The following is a 21,823-nucleotide window of genomic DNA, read 5'->3' as shown; positions in this document are numbered from 1 at the left end:
GGGGGGGTTCAGTATAGGGAAAGGGGGCCCTGTGAGAAAGAGGGCCCCATCGGGGTGGCGGGGGATTCCTGTTTTTGCAGCTCGACAAGCTCTCCCCAAACGATCAGGCTAAACACATACTGTTACAATAGGCAGGGGGCCCTGTCTCCTCGTCCTGGTTTTCTCGCTTCATACATGTCGCTCGAAGTTCCATTGCCCATAGTTCCATATTCTAAGCAAGTTAGAATAAATGAGCCCCCTTCTCCTACTGTCCAAGGTGAGGCCCTGGGCTGCAGCCCCCTTAGGCCCCCCTTTAATGCAGCGCTGTTCAGTTGCGACTGGTAAGCAAATATGGGCAGCTCTCGTCACCGAATTATTTCATATTTACAAAAGTATGCCATGCTGCACAAAATTTCACTCTCTCTTGATCCACTCTTGCACCACCACCCACACTGCAGAGCTCACTCAGACAGCAATTAGAAACAGACATCTTCATATAAATGTCTAATAAAATATAAATGCCTAATATTTATGTCTAATAAAATATAAATGCCCAATAAAAGAAACAGACATCACGTGCTAAGTACACTGATAGATGGCCGGGGAAGATAGGAGGCTATTGGATTAATTTAGACAACCTGAAGTTCTTAAAAGCACATGGACACTTGCTGCACTTCAGCTCATGAAACTGCAGTCATTGGGGCTACATTTTGATCCCTCGATCTTAGCTCAGCAGCCTCAAAGCCACAGAATATATGTGGACTTGCATAGGTAATTTGGTGGGAATGAATTGCCGCAGATGTTGCATCCAGCAAATTTTACAAGTGCATCTTCACTTTTTTTTTTATTGTACTTCCAAGGTTCAGAAATCCGCTTGTATGAGCTCATGCTCATATAAACAGAATCCCGTTTCAGACTCTCATTCTTTTGCTTTCTGGCATAAATCTTTGCACTATATCCCCCTCAAAACTTTGCAAGCTTCTCTTTAGCCTTAAGTGTGGATCATTTGGTACTGTTGCTCATTTGGTGAACGATTCCAGGTCAGATAAGGTATGTTACTGCCATCACATGCACAACAACTTATTTCGCTCTTTCCTACACTTGTTTGTGCACTTGTATCGCTCAAATGCATTTGAAAAATATTTTATGGTTTAACCTATCAAAAGGTTAAAGAACATAGTTTAAGACAGGGGACTGAAAATGTAAGCAAGCGCCTTGCACTATGAGCCTTAAGCTTAAGAAACAAAACCAAGTTATACACCAGCACTTTGTGGGGGCTGGCCAGTTCAACGCAGCCAGCTGCGATTGTGGTGATGAGGAAGAGAGAAAAAATGCAGGTGACACAGCAGGCATTTTGTATAGGAGGCAGAATTTCAGCGTGCCTCACGTAGCTTAAAGTCCATTTAGTGAGGTTGTGTGCTCCCATGCTCCCGTTGAGATGAAGTCTGTGCAAATCCACAATTCATTCCTTGAGTTCAAATATGACGAAAGCTACAAGGGACATTGTGACAAAGTCGTTTTCATTCCGCGCATCTGTGGGTCTTTATGTACCCTCAATTATCCATATATTACAAAAAAAGAGAAGCCAAATTTCAAAACAACATAGTTTTTTACTGAGCAATAATCCATTGGGCACAATATGTTGCACAAGTAAATGGCACATTCATGCTGGCAACTCATCGGCCAGGTCAACAGTAACAGCCGCACACAGGAACAGACAATGCACAAAAATTAAACGAGCTGTTTGAGCACCCCGCACAACAATGAACTGCCAAGCCCAAACAGCATTCTCACACATTTCTTGCAACAAAACATCCCAAATAATTTCAACCCTCCGATTACTGTCAAGCCATTACAATTTCTTGTAATGACATAAATACAATGGCTTTCGTGTGAATACATATACCTAACATTGCCAGTAACCTTGTGTTGATTAAAAGAAACTTGGTCTGCAGAATACTGAATGCAAAACAGAACCAAACAAAAAAGGTTATCCGTGACATCAAAAAAAAAAAGCACGTCAGCTTTTATGAGAACCAATGTCAAATTATGCCCCAAATGATGTGTAGGGCAATCACTAAAAGGAAAAGTACGCCAATAATTTGTGTAAATGAGAACATTGCTATGAAATATTTAGACAGGTACGAAGAGAAAGACATGCACGCTGACGAGCAAGCATTCTTTCAAGTGGCCACAGCTCTAAAGATGTGCAGTGAACTATTACACTATTTCTCTAAGCATGTTCACTAATCACTAATTAAACAAATGTACCTCTTCAACCCTTGGCACACCAATTGAAGCTCCAAGGAATAAAACCACCACAGCAGTTGAATTATTAAAATACTCATTCAAATACTCCCTATCACGCAAAACAAGATTCAGGGTCTTCATGTACCAGTACAACGTTGCCTGTGACCCTACTAATGATAGCAAACCTTTGGTTGGAGTCCATTGACTCCCAGGCATTGTTAAGTGCAGTCTCAGCAAGGCGATCATACTCTGTTCGTTCTCTTTTGCCAGATACATCTTCGTGCTTTGTAAACACGGTCAGAATGTATGTCACATTTTTGTACCGAGCATTTTCCTGGTCACATAAAGGATGCAACATCATTGCTGCATCAGGGTTCCACTGTTCAAGGTGCGACGCTACCATCACATGTCGCTGCCTCTTCTCTACCACTTCTTTGCACCGATTGTCAATAATATGCCGTGCTACATCTTCAGACACTAATAACTCATCAGCATCTATAGTACCATAATCTCCACCATCATCAAATGTATACGACAAGGCTGTTGCTACTTTTTTGGAAAGACATGTGGCAAAACGTTCATTTTTGACAGATGCAAGAAACGTGATCACAGCGGGGCCCGCATAAAGACCAGTGTCATTGAGCATGTCCACAACCGAGCTGCGTATGATCTGCCAGCTATACTCTGGCTGTGCTGTATAAGTGTCCTTCAGACTACGAAGGTGTTCTCGCAATGTGAGAAGCCGCCCATCTGCCAATGGTACTGGTGCTGATGTTTCGTTAAACAGATACTGCACAAGTAGTATCAGTCCACAGACAAAAGCGGCAGCAGAAAATATATAATATGTTTGCTGGCGTTGTGGTGGTGCTTCTTTCTTGAGCTGTGCTGGTGAGGGACTCCTGGGTATAGATTTCCTCTCGTAAGGTCTCTTCTTGATGTCTTCCCTTCTTTGGCCAGGGTAAGCTGGTTTAGTACCACTTGGTCTACATGCCTAAAAGGGAATGAATAATAAATGAGTGAAAAATTACCAGGAAAATGAATGCCTCTTTAATGGGACCCAACTGAATTCCAATCAAACAGATAAAAAAGGAGAATTAATCCGAACCTGTAACTTTCACAATGTTCCCCATACATAATTACACAATCTATATCTTTATATGGTCTGTTTCTTTGATATCCATAATAAGTGGTCAAAAATTTCTGTATGTTTCCTTACTAAAAGCATTTAACAAATAACAAATAGTTCACAAATCAATTGCTGCACCACCATACCAGATATTTTCTCAATGCACCTGCTATAAGCAGCATACAAACAGCCTAACTGCTATGTCACAACAAAATCAGCCATGAAATAATGCCAGTTTAAACAACTGAGCCACCATGCCAGATATTTGCTCAATGGACCTGCTGTGTGCACAGCATACAAACAGCATAACTGCTATGTCACAACAAAATCAGCCATTAAATAATGTCAGTTTAAACAATTGAGCAAGCAGCACTTCAAAAAGACTAACCGAACAAATAGCAGGCCACAAATATAAAAATGTCACTGTACTTCTCTCTTTCATAAAACCCTACATACAATCTGCGTGTTTCAGAGTCATTAGTGCACTGCTCTTTAAAGGGCAATTTTGGGAGTTCCTCCAACATATTCAGTTTATTATTGCATCACATTCCTTGAAACCTCCCGTCGCCGGCACAAGAAACAATTTTTTTGAACCACCAAGTAGAGTGAGTGAGTGAGTGAAAACTTTATTGTCAGCTTTGGGAGGTGGGGTTATTGGGTTATTCTAGCTGCTCCAGTTTTCTTCTGGTGATGACCTCTCGCGCCCTCGTTGTAACCCGGATATGGATAGTGGGGTCCGATCTGGTGAGAACAGCTTGCCATTCTTTCAGAGTGGAATATGTCACTAGTTCTACTGGAGGTGGATCCTCCAGGCAGTCCCAAATCATGTGATGTAATGAGGTGGGGTTTCCGAATAGATGAAAGTATGGATTAATTAGTTCTAGAAAGATATTCGCATGTCTACTGGTTAGGTTGCGACTTAGTTTGTAGTCTTCTCCAAGTCATAGCTTGGTCTCCACCTAGCGAGTTATGCGGAGGAGGCAGACACGCTCTTAGGTTTTGTGTAACCGCCTGATAAAAGTCTAAAGTCTCGCTTCTAACGGTGTCCGCTTCAGAAGTCTACTCATCTGTTCAGTTGACAAATCCTCAAGCGGCTTCGTTCCCCAGGTTACCCGAGTGAGCCAGAACCCATATTAAGTTTACTTCTTTAGTGCTTTTTGGGTGTTTGCGTAGGCCACAACAGAGATACGTTTCACGTAGTTGTGTAGGGCCGTTTCAGAGCTGCTAAGAATAGACTTAGCTCCTGCTCACGTGATCCTTAGGGCAATGGTGGCCTCTTGGGCTGTTGCTGCGCTGTCTGTTATTACTGTGGCTGCGCTCACCGTGCAGATGGCAAAAGCCGTTTTTCAACCTAGTTAACATTCAGCTGCATCTATGCGAACGATGTTTTCATCCCCGTCATATTGTTTGCTCAACGCTTTCGACCTGGCCCCTCTCCTGTAATCGTGTTGCCCCGCGAGCATGTTTTTTGGGAGTGGTTTTAGCCGAATGAGCTTTTGCGTTTCGATCGGCATTGTTACTAGGGCAGAAGCGGGGGAGTGTCCTGACTGCATACCTAGAGTATTTAGAATTTTGAGTCCCGTCTCAGTTTGCCTGAGGCGAGTGAGGAGCGTGGTCAGAGACAATGCTCTGGTTGGCACAGTGAAGACGTCACAGACATTACAGGAAAAACACTCATGCGTGCATTCCGTGGCTGAAATAGCGACTGGAAACATTTACTTGGTTTATAAAATGCCTAAGATGACCAAATAGAAGCCTCAAAATTTGTTCCTCCCATGGCGAGTGGGCAAAAACGTGCGATTAATGTTTGTGACAGTGCCAATAGTGTGTTGCCTGCACAAATCACCTGAACAGAGGCCACAGAAACAGCAAATTTTGAAATCGATTTGTGCAGGAATGAACTACTGCATGGCTGGTGGAAATTATCAGTACGAGGTGAGAACGATCAGTACGAGGTGAAAATGGTCAGGTTGGGGAGGAAAACCTAGAGTAAAAGTTTTCATTAAAATATGCGAAACACGAAAAACTCTCTGGGCTTGTTTATGTTTGTGACACGCTTACACTAACAATCATTAAAAAAATCCAGCAGATGCCTGCAGTAAGTGAAGAAGATTTGTCATTTTCTGCTGGATCACAAGGTTTTCATGCATTTAATGTACCGGGTGTTACAAACTATTCAATACAGATATTTTGTTTTTAAACACTATAAATGATATACTGGTGCAGTCTGTGCAGGTAGATTAAACAGCAAGGTGGACATAATTTACATGATAGAGTGCAAGTAAAAAACAATCAATAAAAAAAATTAACGAATAAACTTTTTAAACTCTTGGTTTTAGGGCACAAGATTATTTTGGGAAGTTAAAAGGCATCAACACAGAAAGAGAACCGATTTTTTTTTAATTTCTAAATCGGTAATGTGATTCAGAATAAGAAATGCAAAAAAGATGTCTTTGAATGCTCCTGAAGTAGGCTTTCCCACAATGCACATTCATCAAATGACCCTGCTGCCTGTGGTGTTTTGATAGAAACAGTATCAACCTCTTCTACGTCAAAGTAGGGGTTGGAGTCTGACTTTTTTTTTTTCTGAATGTAAGTTTCCGTTTTTTCCGCCAAATATTATTTTTTGACAAATGAAATAGTGACTTTTTCAGTGGTCTAATATGGCAGTTCTCTGTGGTAAAAAGTCACTTAGTCTATCTCAGTGTTTTTGTCATCCTGAATAATTTATTTATCAGTAATTAACACGCAAATAATAGTATACTTGAAACTGTGCTTGTAGAAGAAATTGTTATTGTCATTAAAACAGTGATTCAAGATAAATGATAGCCAGTAGACAAAAACGGAAGCGTAACTTTACTGCTGAGAACTATGTTGACATGTTATCATTGGGTTGTCACACTGGGTTGTGAGTAAGGGCGGGCCATTACATGGTCTACATAATGATTGCAGCAATGGAATTGCCGCTCCATTGTCCGCGGTAGCCAGAACTTACTTTTGTGTAAGGTCCATGCGCAGTTTCGTGTCAGTGTACTACATGCAGCTGATTAACTTACTCTATCGACTAACTGCTCTGCAGGTGATGCTAGTGAACAAACACTGCTTGGATAGAAAGCAGCAAGGAGTTGGTGCTTCCTGGTCTGCAGAGACGTGTAAGCTAGCAGTGCAATACCTTGAATTGCATAATTGCACTGCCTACCCAACAATACCATCATCATATCATGCCCCTAAGTTCCCTACTTAGTTAATTTTCAACTCTGACTGAGTGTAATATAGATTACAGCCATCTAGCTATGCTTGTGTACCAAGAATACTAACATTTGTCAGTTAATGCTGAATTTTGACAACTGAATTCAGCGTACTTTATCATTTTTTTTTTTCAGTTAAAACCGATAAGTTCAACTCTTAGTCATAAGACACAGGAACTGCATACGTATTTCCTGCATTAAATATTCGAGTGACGTCACTGATAAATGTGCAAAGTGGGAAAGCAACCTAACGAGTTTTCTAAACAGTGTTTTTCATGTTTGGTACTTCAGGCCACAATGCCGATTCCAATACTTTAAAAACTGGGCTAGCCTTCTATTTTGGTGATCGTCAATATTGCAATACAATGTTTCACACTAAGACCAAAAATGAGAATGATGATTAGTTAATTTCAGTTAACTGAAGGCCAGTACTGCTGCACAATCCACCTGCACAGACGACACGGAAGTATCTTTCACAGCTTCCAAAATAAAATCCATATTGAATAACTTGAAGCATCTGGTACACCCAATTAATTTGCACAAAAGAAAAAACTAGGTCATGTTTACACCAACACTGGAAATGAGAAACCCAAGTAACTTTTCCAGCAGTATTGTAACTTTTTCAAGGCCTCAAGCGTCTTTCAAGAACAGCTCAATCGCCATAACATCGCTCTTCCAACAGAGTTAAGACCATGCCAAAACGAGCGCCAAGGGCAGTATTATCATCACACTGCGATCAGCAGGTTTAAGCCACTCGGAATAGTAGACTTATCATAGTACACGAAGCTATCTTACACTTTTTTTAAAAGGATCCTTGCAACAGTTTGCATCATGGGCAAAAAAAAGTGCCTGAGTTACTGAATCACCCATAATCCTCCTGCAAACATTTTCATCTAGCTTATGTAGTTCTAGAGATGTCGGTGATTAAATGACCCTCCGTCTTTTCTCTCTCAACTCATACACTGGTGTGAGCCAGAAGAAAGAAAATAAAGATTACAGGCTGGAATCAGGCTCCACTCACGAATGTATCACCCAGCTTGTTTTGTTTTGTTTTTTTCACTCATTGCCCTGCCATGCCATGGCAACAGAGGAAAAGTGGAAGGGCGCCGTGCATCGCCATTTCCAGCCAGCTGTGCAGCCTGCTTCTGTCATCAACAAACGTTGCTGCAGTTTTTGGCGAGCCAATGAGAGCCCGTTGCAACTGATATCACGAAAGCCTCATCATGTCATGAGGAAAGATTTTGCACAAGAAACCGACACCAGACGTCGCTGCGAGGGACGAGAATAGAAATTAAAACAAATTATTTTAAAATTATTGGCTCCCTTTTGAGAACTTGTATGCGGTACGAATACTCAATAGCCTTTACTCTATGTAACACACGAATTTTCTAGCCACCTTCGAAACCACTACAGGAAACCTGAAAAGGTACCTTAAACCACCTTTTGAACATGGTCTTACAAGACACAGTGCACTTTTGTACAAAGCACAATGCCCTCTTTTGTTCTGTATGGTTTATGCCAACACTCCTCAAGGTAGTGGTGACAGCAGGGTGACGAGCATGCTGCAGCCTTACACAAGGCATCACTCTCACAGGTACAAATCAAGGGAGAACAGAGTGATTGAGAGCCGGGGGAAACTGCTAAAGTTAAATATTGCACCTAGAATTTCCCTGCTCTTTTTGCACATGAAACGACTTTGCTCATGATGCACCCTCTCAATCCAAGGCGGTTCTCAAGATCAACAAACAGGTGCTTTAATCTTCTTTAGGTGCAGCATCCTCTCCTGTGACGTAAGCAATCCTCCCCCACACCTTTTTGCATGTGCAGATTACATGCATGCAGCCTGCTTTCTCGAACAAGTTTGACATTCCTTGCACAGATGACTGTAAATAGATTTTTTTCACTATCTCAAATAACCTAATTTTTCCGAAACTTTGAAACAATCTGCGAACTCCAAAGCAGTGATGGCCAATGTACTTATCACTGTACCACTCGACAAGTGGGAATAAAGCAGTTCAGATAACTAATGAATCTGAATTTTGCATTATTATAACAGAAACTGCACTGCCATGATATAATAATATCCAAATGTGTCTTTTAGTGAACTACAATCATGCTGGCTAGTAAATAATGATCAGAAGTTGATTGGAAAGACTGTGATTAGGACCCTAGAATGAGGGTTAGAGTATGTGGGGACTCACCCCGCTCCGTCCCCTTCAGTTTGCTTCCCCACGATGAGCCCCTCTGTGTGAGCCAGAGTGTTGCTCCTTTGTTTCCCTCAGATCTAGGCTCGCTGTGGTCAGCGTACGCTCGGTAGCGCTCGCGACCACGGGGTAGGGTCAGCGTTTTTGGACTGTCAGCCGTGGTTAGGTGAGGAGAACGTATTTATCCCTCTATACAACTCCACAAGTATGGACAAACAAATGTATATATAGATAAATAAATATGCTACTTGGATATCCAAGTTTTATTTGCGACAGTGTGCACTGTACACAGTACCAATTTTTCAGAAATCATTCATTTTTGTTAAAATTATTAAAATTCGGTGCTCACAAAAACTTAAGTGATTTTGAGCATTCCTTCAATGACATTCATAAATACTTTCAAATTTTTGAAATTCTCCTAAATTGAGTGATTTGGGGCCATTAACCCCAGTGAATTTAAACTGTTCTAAATTCCTGAAACCATATCTGAAATATTTCTCATGAATAGCTGCTCAGGTCATACAAGCAATGCCAGAAATTCCTCTATCTAATTATCTCAGGCCTGATAAGAATAGAGACAAAAAATTACATTTTGGAGCTTTCCTTTAGGGGGACGCTGATTGATGAATCAACTTTTTAACTTTTAACTGCTTTGCTGTTGTTTTCAATGGAACTTTCATGGATGCTTTATACCCTTATGCCATTAGAACAATCAAAATTTTAATACTATATTTTATGGTAAAAAAGTATGCCCATCACTAGGGGTGTCAGTTAAGGAAAATTATAAATTTTAATTTTTCAACATAGGCCAGCCACAGGAAAGGCTGTCATATAGGATAACTGTAAGAGTACAGTTTTATGTCACACCACTTGAAATACATAATTGTTTTGCCATCACTGCTATTTAAAAATTCTATATATTTTACTGTACAGACTTACTGAAAGCATTAGGTGCATAGCCTTGTTCCTCAAAAAAATATTGGTCCGGAAAACACCATCAAACTAAGTACTGGATATACAACATGAAAATGATTGCTGTCCTAAATGTGCTCTTTGGGCCAAAAAATGCTAAGAGAAAAACAAGTTCAACAATTTGATGCGCTTTCATTTTATTTCACAAGCTTTCTTTCCCCAATAAAATGTTCCTCCTGAGTAGGCAGGACCCCCTCCTTCGAAGTAATGCTGCTATAAGGCGAATACCTGAAGTTTTTGTATTCTAATTTTGTGCTTTTGAACTGCTGAGCGATCTTGTTTGTGCTTGGAAACTCAAACATAAGCTGAAAAGTAATAACTGCTGTAGACAGCAGTAAAAGTAAAGGCCAGTAGATAAAGGCTACAATTTGCTAAAAAAATATCACTTGATGCATTTCTGTCAACCACAGCCTCAATTTTGCTTTGTGCCCAAGCCTAGGATTATGCCATATTTCCTCCTGATTTTATGCATTTCTGCTGTAGTCTTTACACAAAGCCTGTACAGGACACAAAGCACAAAGCCAACAGCGATATGACTTTTTCCCACTGTATACATTAAGAATGATCTTTTTGGGCATTCCCACTGAAACACAGGGTATATTCAATCCCACTGCATGATACGAGTGCTGACTAACCAGGAAAACAGCACGTCATGGCCACATTTCGGTGAAATGCAAAAGGCACCCATGTGCTATGCGATGTCAGCATGCACTAATGAGCTAAAGAAGCTCAGGTGGTCCAAATAAATCTGCAGCCCTCCAATACGGTGTCCCTCATGGGCTGTGTGTCGATTAGGGATGTTAAACTTCACAGTTCGCAATTCTTCGCAGCAAAACAAAGTGGCAAGAAGAGTAAAGATATGCACATACACAAAGAGGACGTGAAAGTACCAGCATATTTGTAAAGCCGTGTCCTTCATTATGACATGACTTTTTCCTTGTAGCTGTTCATCACTACCAGCTTATATGCTTATATGCTACTTATATGCTGCTGGCACATGCATTTGCAGCATGCAGTTGCCATAGTGTACTACCAAATGTCACACCTTCTGCAGTAGGTGCAGATGCCACAAAGATCAGCCTTCATGCTCCGTGCCTACCTTTAGCGATGAGGTACCCTGTGTTGCACTACTTTCAAAGCAGACACACAGCCACAACCCTCCTTGCACTGGTCGAAGAGGTGGCACTAAGCAGCTAGTTTTGTTCAATACAATGTTTACGTGCAATATGTGGCTATTAAAATTGTGCCATAATATTTCGTAGCGCAAAAAGCAGTGACAGCATCCTGCTACAAACACAATAAAAAATTGGAGGGGACACTAAAGGTGCACTAAAGAGGAATTTGAACTCGTCTTTTTACCATGGTAACTCTATCCACACGTTCCGGGCATTCTTAGAAACTTCAAATTATTATCCTGTGCAGCCGATTGCCCTAATTAAATCAGATTAAACGCCCCAGCTCCCGCCTTTTTTTGAAATGAACACGGGAGGTAGGCGGAGTCAACCAATGCGTGGAGAGCCTTTCAGCCAGTCCAGTGGTGGCTTTGCTTCAGATTTTATTTTGTTTTTTTAGGTTTCTGTGAATAAACAGTTTCTGTCACAGACAATATAGCCACAAATTAGGACCACGGAAATAAAAATACACATGGACTCTTTGATTTACGTATCACTCTGCCGATGGCAGAGAGGCAAGCCGCCACGGTACTGGCTGATGTGTTGGTTGACTCCTCCTACCTACCACGTTGAGTTCAAAAAACGGTGTTTAATTTGATTTGATTAGGGCAATCGGCCGCACAGGACAATAGTTCGAAGTTTCTAAGAATGCCCGGAATGTGTAGATAGAGTTCCCGCGGTAAAAAGACGAGTTCAGATTCCTCTTTAGTGCACCTTTAAGCTCCACCTTAAGAGTATGACAATATAGAATTAATGGGTTAATGTCTATATATGCAAAACTGTTCATTCTAAACTATACATTCGTAGATCCCAGGCAGTCCCATACCACTCCTGGTGTATTGGTGCAGCGGTTAAGTGATGTGCCACTGCATTGCAATGGCAGATACTGCCACTGGTAGGACTTGTGCGACCCAGGTTGCTCTTCCTGAGCAACTTCTCGCTACCAATCTTTAATTTAACTGTCACCTGCCATGGTGGTCAGTTTGCTCACAATCTGGTGGACAGGTTGTGATGACACCACAAGGTCACATGATATAGGTGGACCACCTAGATTGCTTCTCCGGGGATTTTTCGCTCACAACTCCAATGCCGCCGTCGGATTTTCTACAGTACGAAATCTTTAATGCTATCGTGTTAAAACCGATGGATTTAACGAGATGCATGCCTTTGCGACAGGTGTTCTGCACTGCTGGTGACACATGGTGTCACCACTCCTCGTGCAGTGAAATTCTGGTTTTATGGAGTCTTATCACCACAGGTTACAGTATACGTCGAGCTGTTTAAGACACAGCAGGCAAGCATTACACGTAAACACGGCATTAAACAATACCATGCGACACAGAGAACTTTGTTCCATAACAGTAAGCCACCATATTTTATTTGTAAAAAATAAGATAAAACATAGCTGCATATGCTTTGAGTGCAGTAGTGTTTATTCATGGGTAACACATTTTTGTGCACACCCCATATAGACAGGCAGGGCTGATATATAGCATTAAAGGGGTGAGGTTGTGCAGTAATGAGGACAGCCTCGAAGGAGACCTTTGCACTCACCCATGCTACCAACAAATGTGCTCAACCTTTGTCACTCCACCCCTCTGCTGCCATAAGGTGCTGCCCTACTGGTTAGCCGATGTTTGTGGGATTCAGGTGCCTATAGCTCGCTAGGTAGAAGAAACTTACAGGTAATTCCTGGCCAGGTGGCTCTATGCTGGCTGTGTCAGATGATATATGCTGAGCTCTGTCCAGTTCGTCTCCAGATTCATCACTCACTTTCTCTGTATTAAAGCCACCAGTGGGAATCTTGTCTCTGTCATGAATGCCTGACCTCACCAGGTCATCGTCCTCACTCATTGCTTCCAGGCTGAAACACAAGGTAAAGCAAACACATGGAAATACAAGCCAGCTGACCACAGATTTTTTATGCAACAATTAGTTTTTCCAAGAAACAAGCCTCAATTGTGTTGTCTACAAAACAAGAAGAAAAACTAAACATAACCACCAAATAAGCTGTACAGCAAAATCCATATGTAAAGGAATATATCAAGTGTTGATGATTACAGCAATGTAAGTGCAGACGGCACTCCTGGCAAGGTTTTTGGTTTTTGAAGAAAAGAAATGGCGCAGTAATTGCCTCACATCTCTGTAGACACCCAAACTGCCTGGTAAGAAAAGAGAGGAAACTGGGAGTGAAAGAATAAACAGAGAAAGCGGTGCCATAGTGGAGGGCTCCGGAATAATTTCGACCACCTGGGGATCTTTAACGTGCACTGACATCGCATAGCACACTGGCACCTTTGCGTTTCACCTCCATTGAAACATGGCCGCCACAGCCGGGTTCGAACCCAGAAACTCTGGCTCACTAGCTGAGCGCCCTAAACACTGAGCCACCGTAGCGGATGCACTTGTGGCAAAATATGCATATTTTTACACATTGCGGGAATGAAGACAGCAAAAGAGTGTTAAAGGGACACTGAGAACAACTACGTCTATATACTGTTCTCAGTAAATATTGATCCTCTGGCTTTTTCTCGCAATGTTGATGTTTGCGCGACAGCAAAACACATTTATCGGAGAGAAAATTGAATATAAAAAATTATCCCGTCAGTCAATTCAAACTCGTGACATCCTTTTGAAAAGGACGCGTTACCGCCGTTTTGAAGTGAATGGTGGTGTAGCGTAGCATCTGGGGTCTGTGCCCAGAAATCGGTGTCGACACAAGCAGTTTACTTGCGAAATCGGCCGGTGATGCAGATGCTTGTGTTTTTATTTCAATCTTTTCTAGCTTATAAAAGCTCCATTTTCAGTGATTTTTGCGATTAGTACGCAGTACTTTACTGATACACGCCAACTTGAATTTGTCCTCGGTGTACGAAAAAAAGAAAAAAAAGAGAGGTGCAGCACTCCCCTATCACTGGCCTACTCAGGAGGTGTGTCTCAGGTTAGCTTGTGTTTTTTTATGTTACCGCAGAACATATGTTAGTGGTGCACTAAAAAAATTAGGGGCACACTTAAGCTCTGCCTTAAGGGCATGATGCCAGAGTATTAATGGTTATTTTCCGCTTTCTTAATCAGCCCCTTTATAATTACACACACTCATTAGCATACATCAGAAGGCATATTAGACCATGTGATAGACAATACACACAAGGTCTCCCTTTAACCATGTCAAACGAACGTGCCTCAGTGGTCTAGGGAAGCATGTCCCACTCGCGACCCCAAGGTCATAGGTTCGATTCCCAATTAATTACCCAACTTTCTTTCCAGTGTAATTAATTTCCTTTACATCCTTACATGTCATAATGACATTTTCGTCATGCTATGGCCTCACAATCAGAATATAACTCAAGTTTTTAATTTTCAATCCACAGCTTAACATGTGACATTACGACCCTCTTGACCAATCGGGATTTTCTCGACATGCCAACACCAACATCTACGGCAGTTTCTCCACTAAACGGGAGCCTAATCTTGTAGCGTACCATATTGTTCACGTCACTCGATGTGCTAAGAGATCAAATGCACCAAAGCCAAACAAAAAGTCACTTATTACAAGAAGCAGGTTACAACAGCCATGACCATTAACAGGAGACCCAAGGGAAAAGGTGAAAACTTAGACCGCTTTTCTGACGAATATAATTTTCAGGGTCATAGCACATTAGCGCTCTATGCACTTTTGCAAAGGGTGCACATGCAGCGAAAGTAAGTGCACCCTGCTAGGAAAACTACAATTCTGAAAATACCAGGTATTTTCTAATATGTATGTAAGAGGCGAGTCCAGATAAAACATCCGCATTTAATGGTTGAAAGAATTCAGTAACTAAATAAAATAAATACTGCCAATTTTATTGTATGCATTAGGCGTCTATGCATGATGTAAATTTTATTCACAACTCAACACAAACATTCTCATACATATTGCCGTTAACTCTACTGTCCTTACAGCTGCTGACCAAACAACCTTTGTTGCCGTCAATATTCATAATCATATGAAATTTCGGCATGTTTCCTCTCCAATAAAAAAAAAAAAGCTGCCTACTTAATGCGAGCAATAATCAAGATTCGAACGAAAATCTACCCCTTGCAGAGACTTCATTCATTCAGGTGAATTTAGCTCCCTCCTTGTTACGATTAAGATGTTTTTTTTACGCCATATAGTGAACGCAGTAAATAACATTTTGCTAAACAATGAGCGAGGTAGAACGCCGTCCGCAGCCAGATTTTTGTCACCAGTAATAATCATTTTTTTTTCATAATTGATGCACATCTTTGAAACAAATTTATTCAGCGATTCTTCGAATATTTACATAAAATTCATGGCATTTCGATGTTGATATTCGCATCGAATATGACACTTCGTACGAAAATCTGCCGATCCCTATAAACCCCTGATATTCTACGATGGAAAACTAAGAAATGATCTTTCTTGAGGTCTCAATATTTGGCGCAAAAATATTTTTTTTCGATGGTAACACAAAATGGTGCCTGAAAGAGATAAAGAGGCCCTGCGACATAGATAAAGCATGAGGTCTTTATTCTTTGTATGCAGAGTAAGCGACACTGTGACGCCTGAACACCCGAAGAGATTGCCAAAGTAGTCATATTTTAATCCTCTCCAGAAATGCTCGTTTCGAGCCAGTGGTGTCGCGACGTAGCAGCCATTTTCGGCAGCGGAAATGAGGTGGCATCCAGATTGGGCACTGTCTTCCTGATTGAGTTGGTCGTTCAGTTTCAATATTATTCCTTGATACTTGCGAAAAGGGCCCAAAATATTATATCTCCGAGTACCCAAAGCTTTTCAAATGTCACAAAAACTGGAAAGAAGCAGAGAAAGCGAAGAAAAACTAATAAGAATAATGCTAGGGGGACCCTTTCCATTCCGCTTCAAACATTGATGGGGGCGAATGCTGTTTAAACCACACCAAGAAGGCAGCAAAAAAACCCGTACACGGGGGCAAACTGTGGGCTGCCACGATAAAGCAACAATTGCAAGCAAGTTTCAGCTGCGTGTGCGCTACGCGCAGTTCTGATTGGTAGTGCCCAATCTCAGTACTGGGTGAGTGAAATGGGTGAGTGAAATGCGTTTGCATCAGATTTTTTTATTTTGAATTTTCAAAGTGGAATAACTTTTGTTTGAATGCTCCATTTCAATAATTCTTTTTGCACTGCTCTCTGGAATGCATGATAAACCTACTTATTGACATTAATCGGAACTGAGAAAAGAATCGCAGTGCTCCTTTAAACTACCCTTAAGAGTACAATGCGAAGCATTGCCGCTTACTGAACTAATGCTCCTTAGTGGTGTAGAGTGGTGTGGTGCAAACCTTGCCCAGTTGTGGCATACTCTCCTGTATTTGCTGCTTCCTGTGAGACCACGTTGCAATGTGCTTGTCTCATTGATTCGAGACACTGAGGCCACAAAGGACGCACTTCGCGTGGAGCAGGCTTTGAGGTGTGTGGCCCACACATTCCGCACAGCGCATGCCCTTTAACATGGTGAATGGTGCAGACTCCACAAATAGCCCCATAGACGCCCATGTATGTGCTGGTTGATGGTTTGACTGCCGATTCATGGCTGACTCAAGTTGCGACTAGCAGATCTTACGCTTATTTGAACATAATCAGCCAAGCACCTGTGCTAAAATTAAGGGGCCCGCAACCTTTACACAAGGAATAACTTCACTTGGGCAAGGCAGTGTGTCGTTTTTCGCAAACCCTCAGATGTGTAACGCCAGAAACAGAGGGGCTGTGGGGGTATCTGCATGCTACCGCATCCACTGCAGTCGCTTTTGCACATTTTGGTGCACATTCTAAGCATGACTTCCATCTGTAAATGCATTTAGGAAGTCATTATGCAAGAGCCGGCGCAAAACTGAGCATGACCCCTCTTGCCTACTCTCACCGTACCCTCCTCTTCCACATCCCACCTTACACTTCCACTTTTCTCTCATCGACTGCTACCCCTTCTCTGCCCTTTTATTTTCGCCCTCACATCATTATCATCCTACTTTCATCCTTAGCCATGCTCTTCACTTTGCTATATATTGTTACGGGAATAAACGCCCGGGCGCGGCGTGCGCCGACGAAGTGCCCTGCGCCGAGGAAGATGAGGCGTGGGGAGCGCGCGAAGGAGTGAGCGCACGCAGTCGAAGATAAAGATTAGTGGCCGCCGGCGGTGTTCCCTTGGCTCTCTCCATCCTGGCGTGGTTTCCTTTTGGTGGAACCGCCGTCCCGTTACATTTTGGTGGCAGCGGTGGGATGGCGGCCACCCGCGCTCAGAAACAGGCTGCGGCAGCGGCCGAGGACGTCGAGCGACCTCCAGTTGACGCGGCACACGGCGCGGCGGATGGCGCCACTGATGTCGGGCATTCCGACGACCTGCCCCTTTCCCCGGAGCTGGAGGCCGACTTTGAGCGCCTCCATTGGCGAGTGGACCGGCTGTTCGAGCGGCTGGAGAAGATGGAGCGAGAAGATGGCATCTGTGGCGGTGAGGCAGCGCCGGACCAACCGGCTAGGACATTGGGTGAGCAAGGGGCAAGGACTGAGTTGGCTGCAGGTGGCGACGAGCGTGGACGTGAGCGGAAGAGGATGGTGCGTCGGCCGGGAGGTGGGAGCGAGTTGGATGCATGCGACTGTTCCCCTGCCGTGCCCAGTTGTCCCGGAAACGCCCGATGTCGATGCAACCTGCTTGAAGGTCGGCATGGGGTCAGTTGTCCCGCACCATGTGATGTTTGCCGCCTCGCTCACCGGAGTGGACCTAGCTGGTGTGGGACGTTCTTCGGCGACTGCAGATGCCTTCACCCAGCTCACAAACTTTGAAGTCAACGAAAGGTTTGACCACTTCCTTTCTCCAAGCCCGCGTTGCGCCACTCAAGGGAAACCTGAATCAAATGCCGATATGTCGTCTCCGTCCTAAGAAGAATGGCGCGATCACAAGTTCCGAAGTGTGTCAGTCCAGACTGTAGACATGGAAGCGACCTCGTCTGCCACGGTAAAACTGGAAGAGGCCAAGCCAGGAGATGCACCTCCAGAAGTGAACACGAAGCATCAGGAACAGATCGAAGAGCCAGAGGCCAGCAGTGCCGTCGAAGCCGAAAAGCTGGCTAAGCTGGCGGTGAACGGCTTACTGGAACCGCTGTCAGAAGGCGTGCGGGAGCCCTCACCGTTGTCGTACGCGGAAGAACCATCTACAAGCAGCTCCGCCATCTATCTGAACAGTTTGGTATCTAACGGCACTTCAACACCTTCACCACGGGATGACGCATACCGCAAATCAAGCTATGCTCCTGACAAGAACCTGAATCCAGAATGCCCTGTGGCTAGTCTGGAAGAGCTGGATGCCTTTCTCAAGGAATGAAGGAATGCAGCCCCATCAAGGGAGCGCCGCAAGATGTGCAAGAACAACAGGGAGCTCCTCCTAGCTGTGGGTCACCGTCGACTACTCCATCGGACGCCATCTCAAGGGGTACCAACGTAGAGTCTGCGAGCCCACATGCTTCGTCACAAGAGTCCTCGGCGACGGCTTTTCTGATATTTCAGAACGCCGCTTGCCCCTAGCCAAAGACCTGCAGGTGCCAGACAATACGTCTCTCGCGAGCGGTGAGACCCTCATCAACTTCACCGAGGACACAACCACGCTCAAAAAACACCTGTACGGCTTGGTGGTCGACTACAAAGCGAAGCAGGAGGTCGATGCCACAAGCACTGCTGGAATGGCGTTCTGCCCAGATGGTGCCGGCGCTGACGGCGCCAAGAACGGCTTCGAAAAGCATGCCAGGTCCTCTCCAACTAGGTCGACGGCTTCAGTGCTGCAGCCTTCCGACATTTTTCACCCCGCCTCGCTGCACTGGAGTCTGCGGCCATTGCCGTGGGATGGCATCACTTGAGATTGCCATACTTTCCGGCTGGCCTCCCTGGACACGAACAACCTGGACTGTCACACTGCATCGCGCTAGACTTTCTTTCTTCCATCCACACCCCCCACCCCGCGTTCGGTGGAAAGATGTTACGGGAATAAACGACCGGGCGCGGCGTGCGCCAACGAAGTGCCCCGCACAGAGGAAGATGAGGCGCGGGCGCGCGAAGGAGCAAGCGCGCGCACGCAGTCGAAGCTAAAGATTAGTGGCCGCCGGCGGTGTTCTTTTGGCTCTCTCCGTCCTGGCGTGGTTTTCTTTGGGCGGAACAGCCGTCCCGTTACAATATTTTCCGGTTATGCTGACAAAGACGGCACACAAGCCAGGATCGAGTACTAAGAACTGTGCTCTAAAAGCACATCAGTACGGTCATTCGCATACTTGCAAACGCCGTCCTGTCACACGAAGGAAGTGAAATTTTTAAGCGTACTCCGTTCTTGAGACAATGCTTGTGCTGGAGCGAAGGTGCATAGACTCAAATTTGCCCTGGCAGTTGCACTGTAGCAATTATAGAGCACATAAGCCAAGATTTAACTTTCTTTGTTCTGCAGCACACAGCTCCAATGATTTCGACAAACGTGCAGACAACCGTACTACCTGTAAAACTTGATAGCATCCACAAATCTCACAATGCGCAATAAGATGCAAGTGGTGGAAGCCATTCTTTCATATTTCTGTGGTTACATGGGAGCATGTTGACACGCTTCAGTCTCTCCAAACTATTTGCACTTAACAGCTTCTACAGGTGGCACAGTGGCAGTTCAACATGGAGGATGCAGCAGTGATGCAATCGTTGCGAAAACATGTGCATCTGGAAAAGCAAGGCATACTAAGCCCAGTAGTTTTCTTGTGGGAAATTTTTGGTCTCGAAAAAAACGCAGATTTCTGTTGTTGAAGGGTAGGCAGCACTGAATGCTCCCTGTGCACTACGACAACAAAGCAGTGATGCACACACTACATTCAGCATCGCTTTTCCAAAGACCAGCCACGCTGTGAAAATGTCTAAATATGCAGGATGATTGGCCCTCTATTAGAATGGGAACACTGGTGCTACTTTCACTCTATCACTCTTCAATAAACGAACTCTATGAGATTGCAGATTGCACCTTTGTTTCTGTTGCACCCGTAGCCCAATGAAGTGCGGTTTGAGGGCCCTCGCTTTGATGTCCGGCTGATATAAGTGGAATCTGAATGCAATATTCATGATTTCAGGTGCTTATATTGCGACTTTGAGCTCGTACACACACTACAGGGGCCCATTTATGTCCGCACATTTCTAGTACACAACGCGTGTGGCAAACTGAGCCGCCTTAAAAAAAATAGCCAGTTAAGGTAGCCTGGGGCTGCATAGGTAACTACGGCGCACATTTGTTTATCTCAAGGCCACGCAGAGACCAGAACATGCAGAGGTTAACATACTGTTTTTGTTGTCATTCTTGAAGAGCCACTCCTTGGCTACAGCCATAATACAATATGCATTTAAGGCAGAAGGGAAATTCTTGCAGAGGGAAGTGCGGTGTTCCTAACAAGATAGAAGACATGACTGAGCTGGTAACCAGATATTTCTGTGCATTTTTCAGAATATGTTATACGTTATACTATTATTGCAAATGAAGGCTCCATGTATTTCACAATGCCCAGAAGATGAAGAAAAAAAAAACCGCCTCCAAAACATTCTGTTCATTAACGTTCCTGACGAAAATACTAGACTGCAAGTTACAAAAAATGTATGAGGTATTTATGACTCTTCAAAGTCGGCGGTCTAACGGGACGGTTTTCTTGTAATTAAATGGAGGCCCACTGCCTCTCTCTGCTCTCCTTGCCAGTAATCAATTCCTACGCAGTCATGTTTAGATGCAGTACAACTGAATATGTGACCAAATTACCCTGGTGCGACCGGTGTACTGGTGAGTTCCTTGCATTATACAAGTTGCTTCAAAAACACAACAGAAATGTTGAGTCTAGCGGTAGCGCCATCCTTCTCCTGCTGGGACAACATATGGCCACGTGCAAACACCATCACTTTCTGCCTAAACTCTGGTTCACGACCTACTGTTGTTGTAGGTCGTGCTCCGGTCTTAGCACCCTCACTTTGCACTATAATTCACTAAACTAACGTTCAGCTAAAAGACAGCTAACCTACTTAACATTCGCTAACGACCAGGAGTTGGCTAACTTTTCGCAGTCATTTTCTTCGCCCAGCCTGTTCTCACTACGCGCTGCCTTTTCACTACGAACCAAAACAAACTTGATCAGTTCTCAGTCATCCTGCAGACCTTCCACACGCGCGCAGGGCTCATCCATCTTCAGTCAAATTTATCGTTTTCCGAAACTTTCTGGGTAGATGCTTGAAGATTTGGGGGAATCGAATGCAGTAAAGGAATAGCGACCTCTGACCCGTATCCGCTCACACGCACATTTTGTTCAGTTCTGCAACGGTTAATTTACGGCGATAACGTATCGAAATTTTCAAGGTGCTCAATTCTTTTTGAGTAAAGACTAACTGCCAGATTTCGTAAGGGAGAGCAAACAAAGATGCTTTACATAACGCGGAAAACTTTGGTACCACCCGAGTGAGCAAGCACGTATTTATTAGCAAGCTCAAACTGTTTCTGTGCCTCCTAAAGCGCGAAACTATTTTTGCAGGCGCGGCCTAACTGCCTACTGGATTTCGTACTACAATCCGCTGAAACATGCGTATTAGAGCAAAGCAGGAAACACAATACCTACATCAATGCAGAAGCACTGTTCAGGCAGTTACATTGGTCCGATAATAGCTGCGGAGATGAAGTGATAAAGCGACACAGCCTCGAACTGCTCGAACGCCTCAGTGCCCTCTCTTCTTCGCCAATGGCTGCACTTGAATTGGGTTGGATCACGGGGTTGGATTTTCACTGGCATCACAATTAGCTAGAGTGAAATAAACAACAATATCTCTTACAATAATAAAATGTAGTTT

At 43.7% G+C, this 21,823-nt stretch overlaps 1 protein-coding gene across 2 annotated transcripts; it reads right to left on the bottom strand.

The window, feature by feature from the left end:
• Positions 1 to 1,569: 1,569 nt before the first annotated feature.
• LOC144114900 (torsin-1A-interacting protein 2-like) lies at positions 1,570 to 21,722 on the bottom strand. 2 transcript variants are annotated; one of them, XM_077648914.1, is made up of 3 exons: positions 21,595 to 21,722; positions 12,635 to 15,765; positions 1,570 to 3,220 (listed from the first exon to the last, which is right to left on the bottom strand). In XM_077648914.1, the coding sequence occupies exons 2-3, from the start codon at positions 12,803 to 12,805 to the stop codon at positions 2,342 to 2,344; spliced, it is 1,050 nt and encodes a 349-aa protein (XP_077505040.1). In that variant the 5' UTR covers positions 12,806 to 15,765; positions 21,595 to 21,722; the 3' UTR covers positions 1,570 to 2,341. The 2 variants fall into 2 exon arrangements, with proteins under 2 accessions (XP_077505040.1, XP_077505039.1); XM_077648913.1 differs by lacking the exon at positions 21,595 to 21,722 and adding an exon at positions 19,971 to 20,083 and having other exon boundaries at positions 12,635 to 12,815.
• Between the last annotated feature and the right edge of the window lie 101 nt (positions 21,723 to 21,823).

The sequence above is a fragment of the Amblyomma americanum genome, chromosome 1, assembly GCF_052857255.1.
Source record: "Amblyomma americanum isolate KBUSLIRL-KWMA chromosome 1, ASM5285725v1, whole genome shotgun sequence".
NCBI classification, from domain to species: Eukaryota; Metazoa; Arthropoda; class Arachnida; order Ixodida; family Ixodidae; genus Amblyomma; species Amblyomma americanum.
The sequence above is the reverse complement of the archived record's forward strand: the minus strand, read 5'-3'. Positions and strand labels throughout refer to the sequence as shown.

Bases quoted from the DNA above. Each gene is read 5' to 3' on its own strand.
- LOC144114900 (XM_077648913.1), bottom strand. From the start codon at position 20,068: ATGAATATTGCATTCAGATTCCACTTATATCAGCCGGACATCAAAGCG. The intron at 12,816-19,970 runs GTGCAATCTGCA...CTTGTGTTTCAG, and splicing joins CGGGTGCAACAGAAACAAAG to CCTGGAAGCAATGAGTGAGG. The intron at 3,221-12,634 runs GTAAGTTTCTTC...ATTCCCTTTTAG, and splicing joins CACCTGGCCAGGAATTACCT to GCATGTAGACCAAGTGGTAC.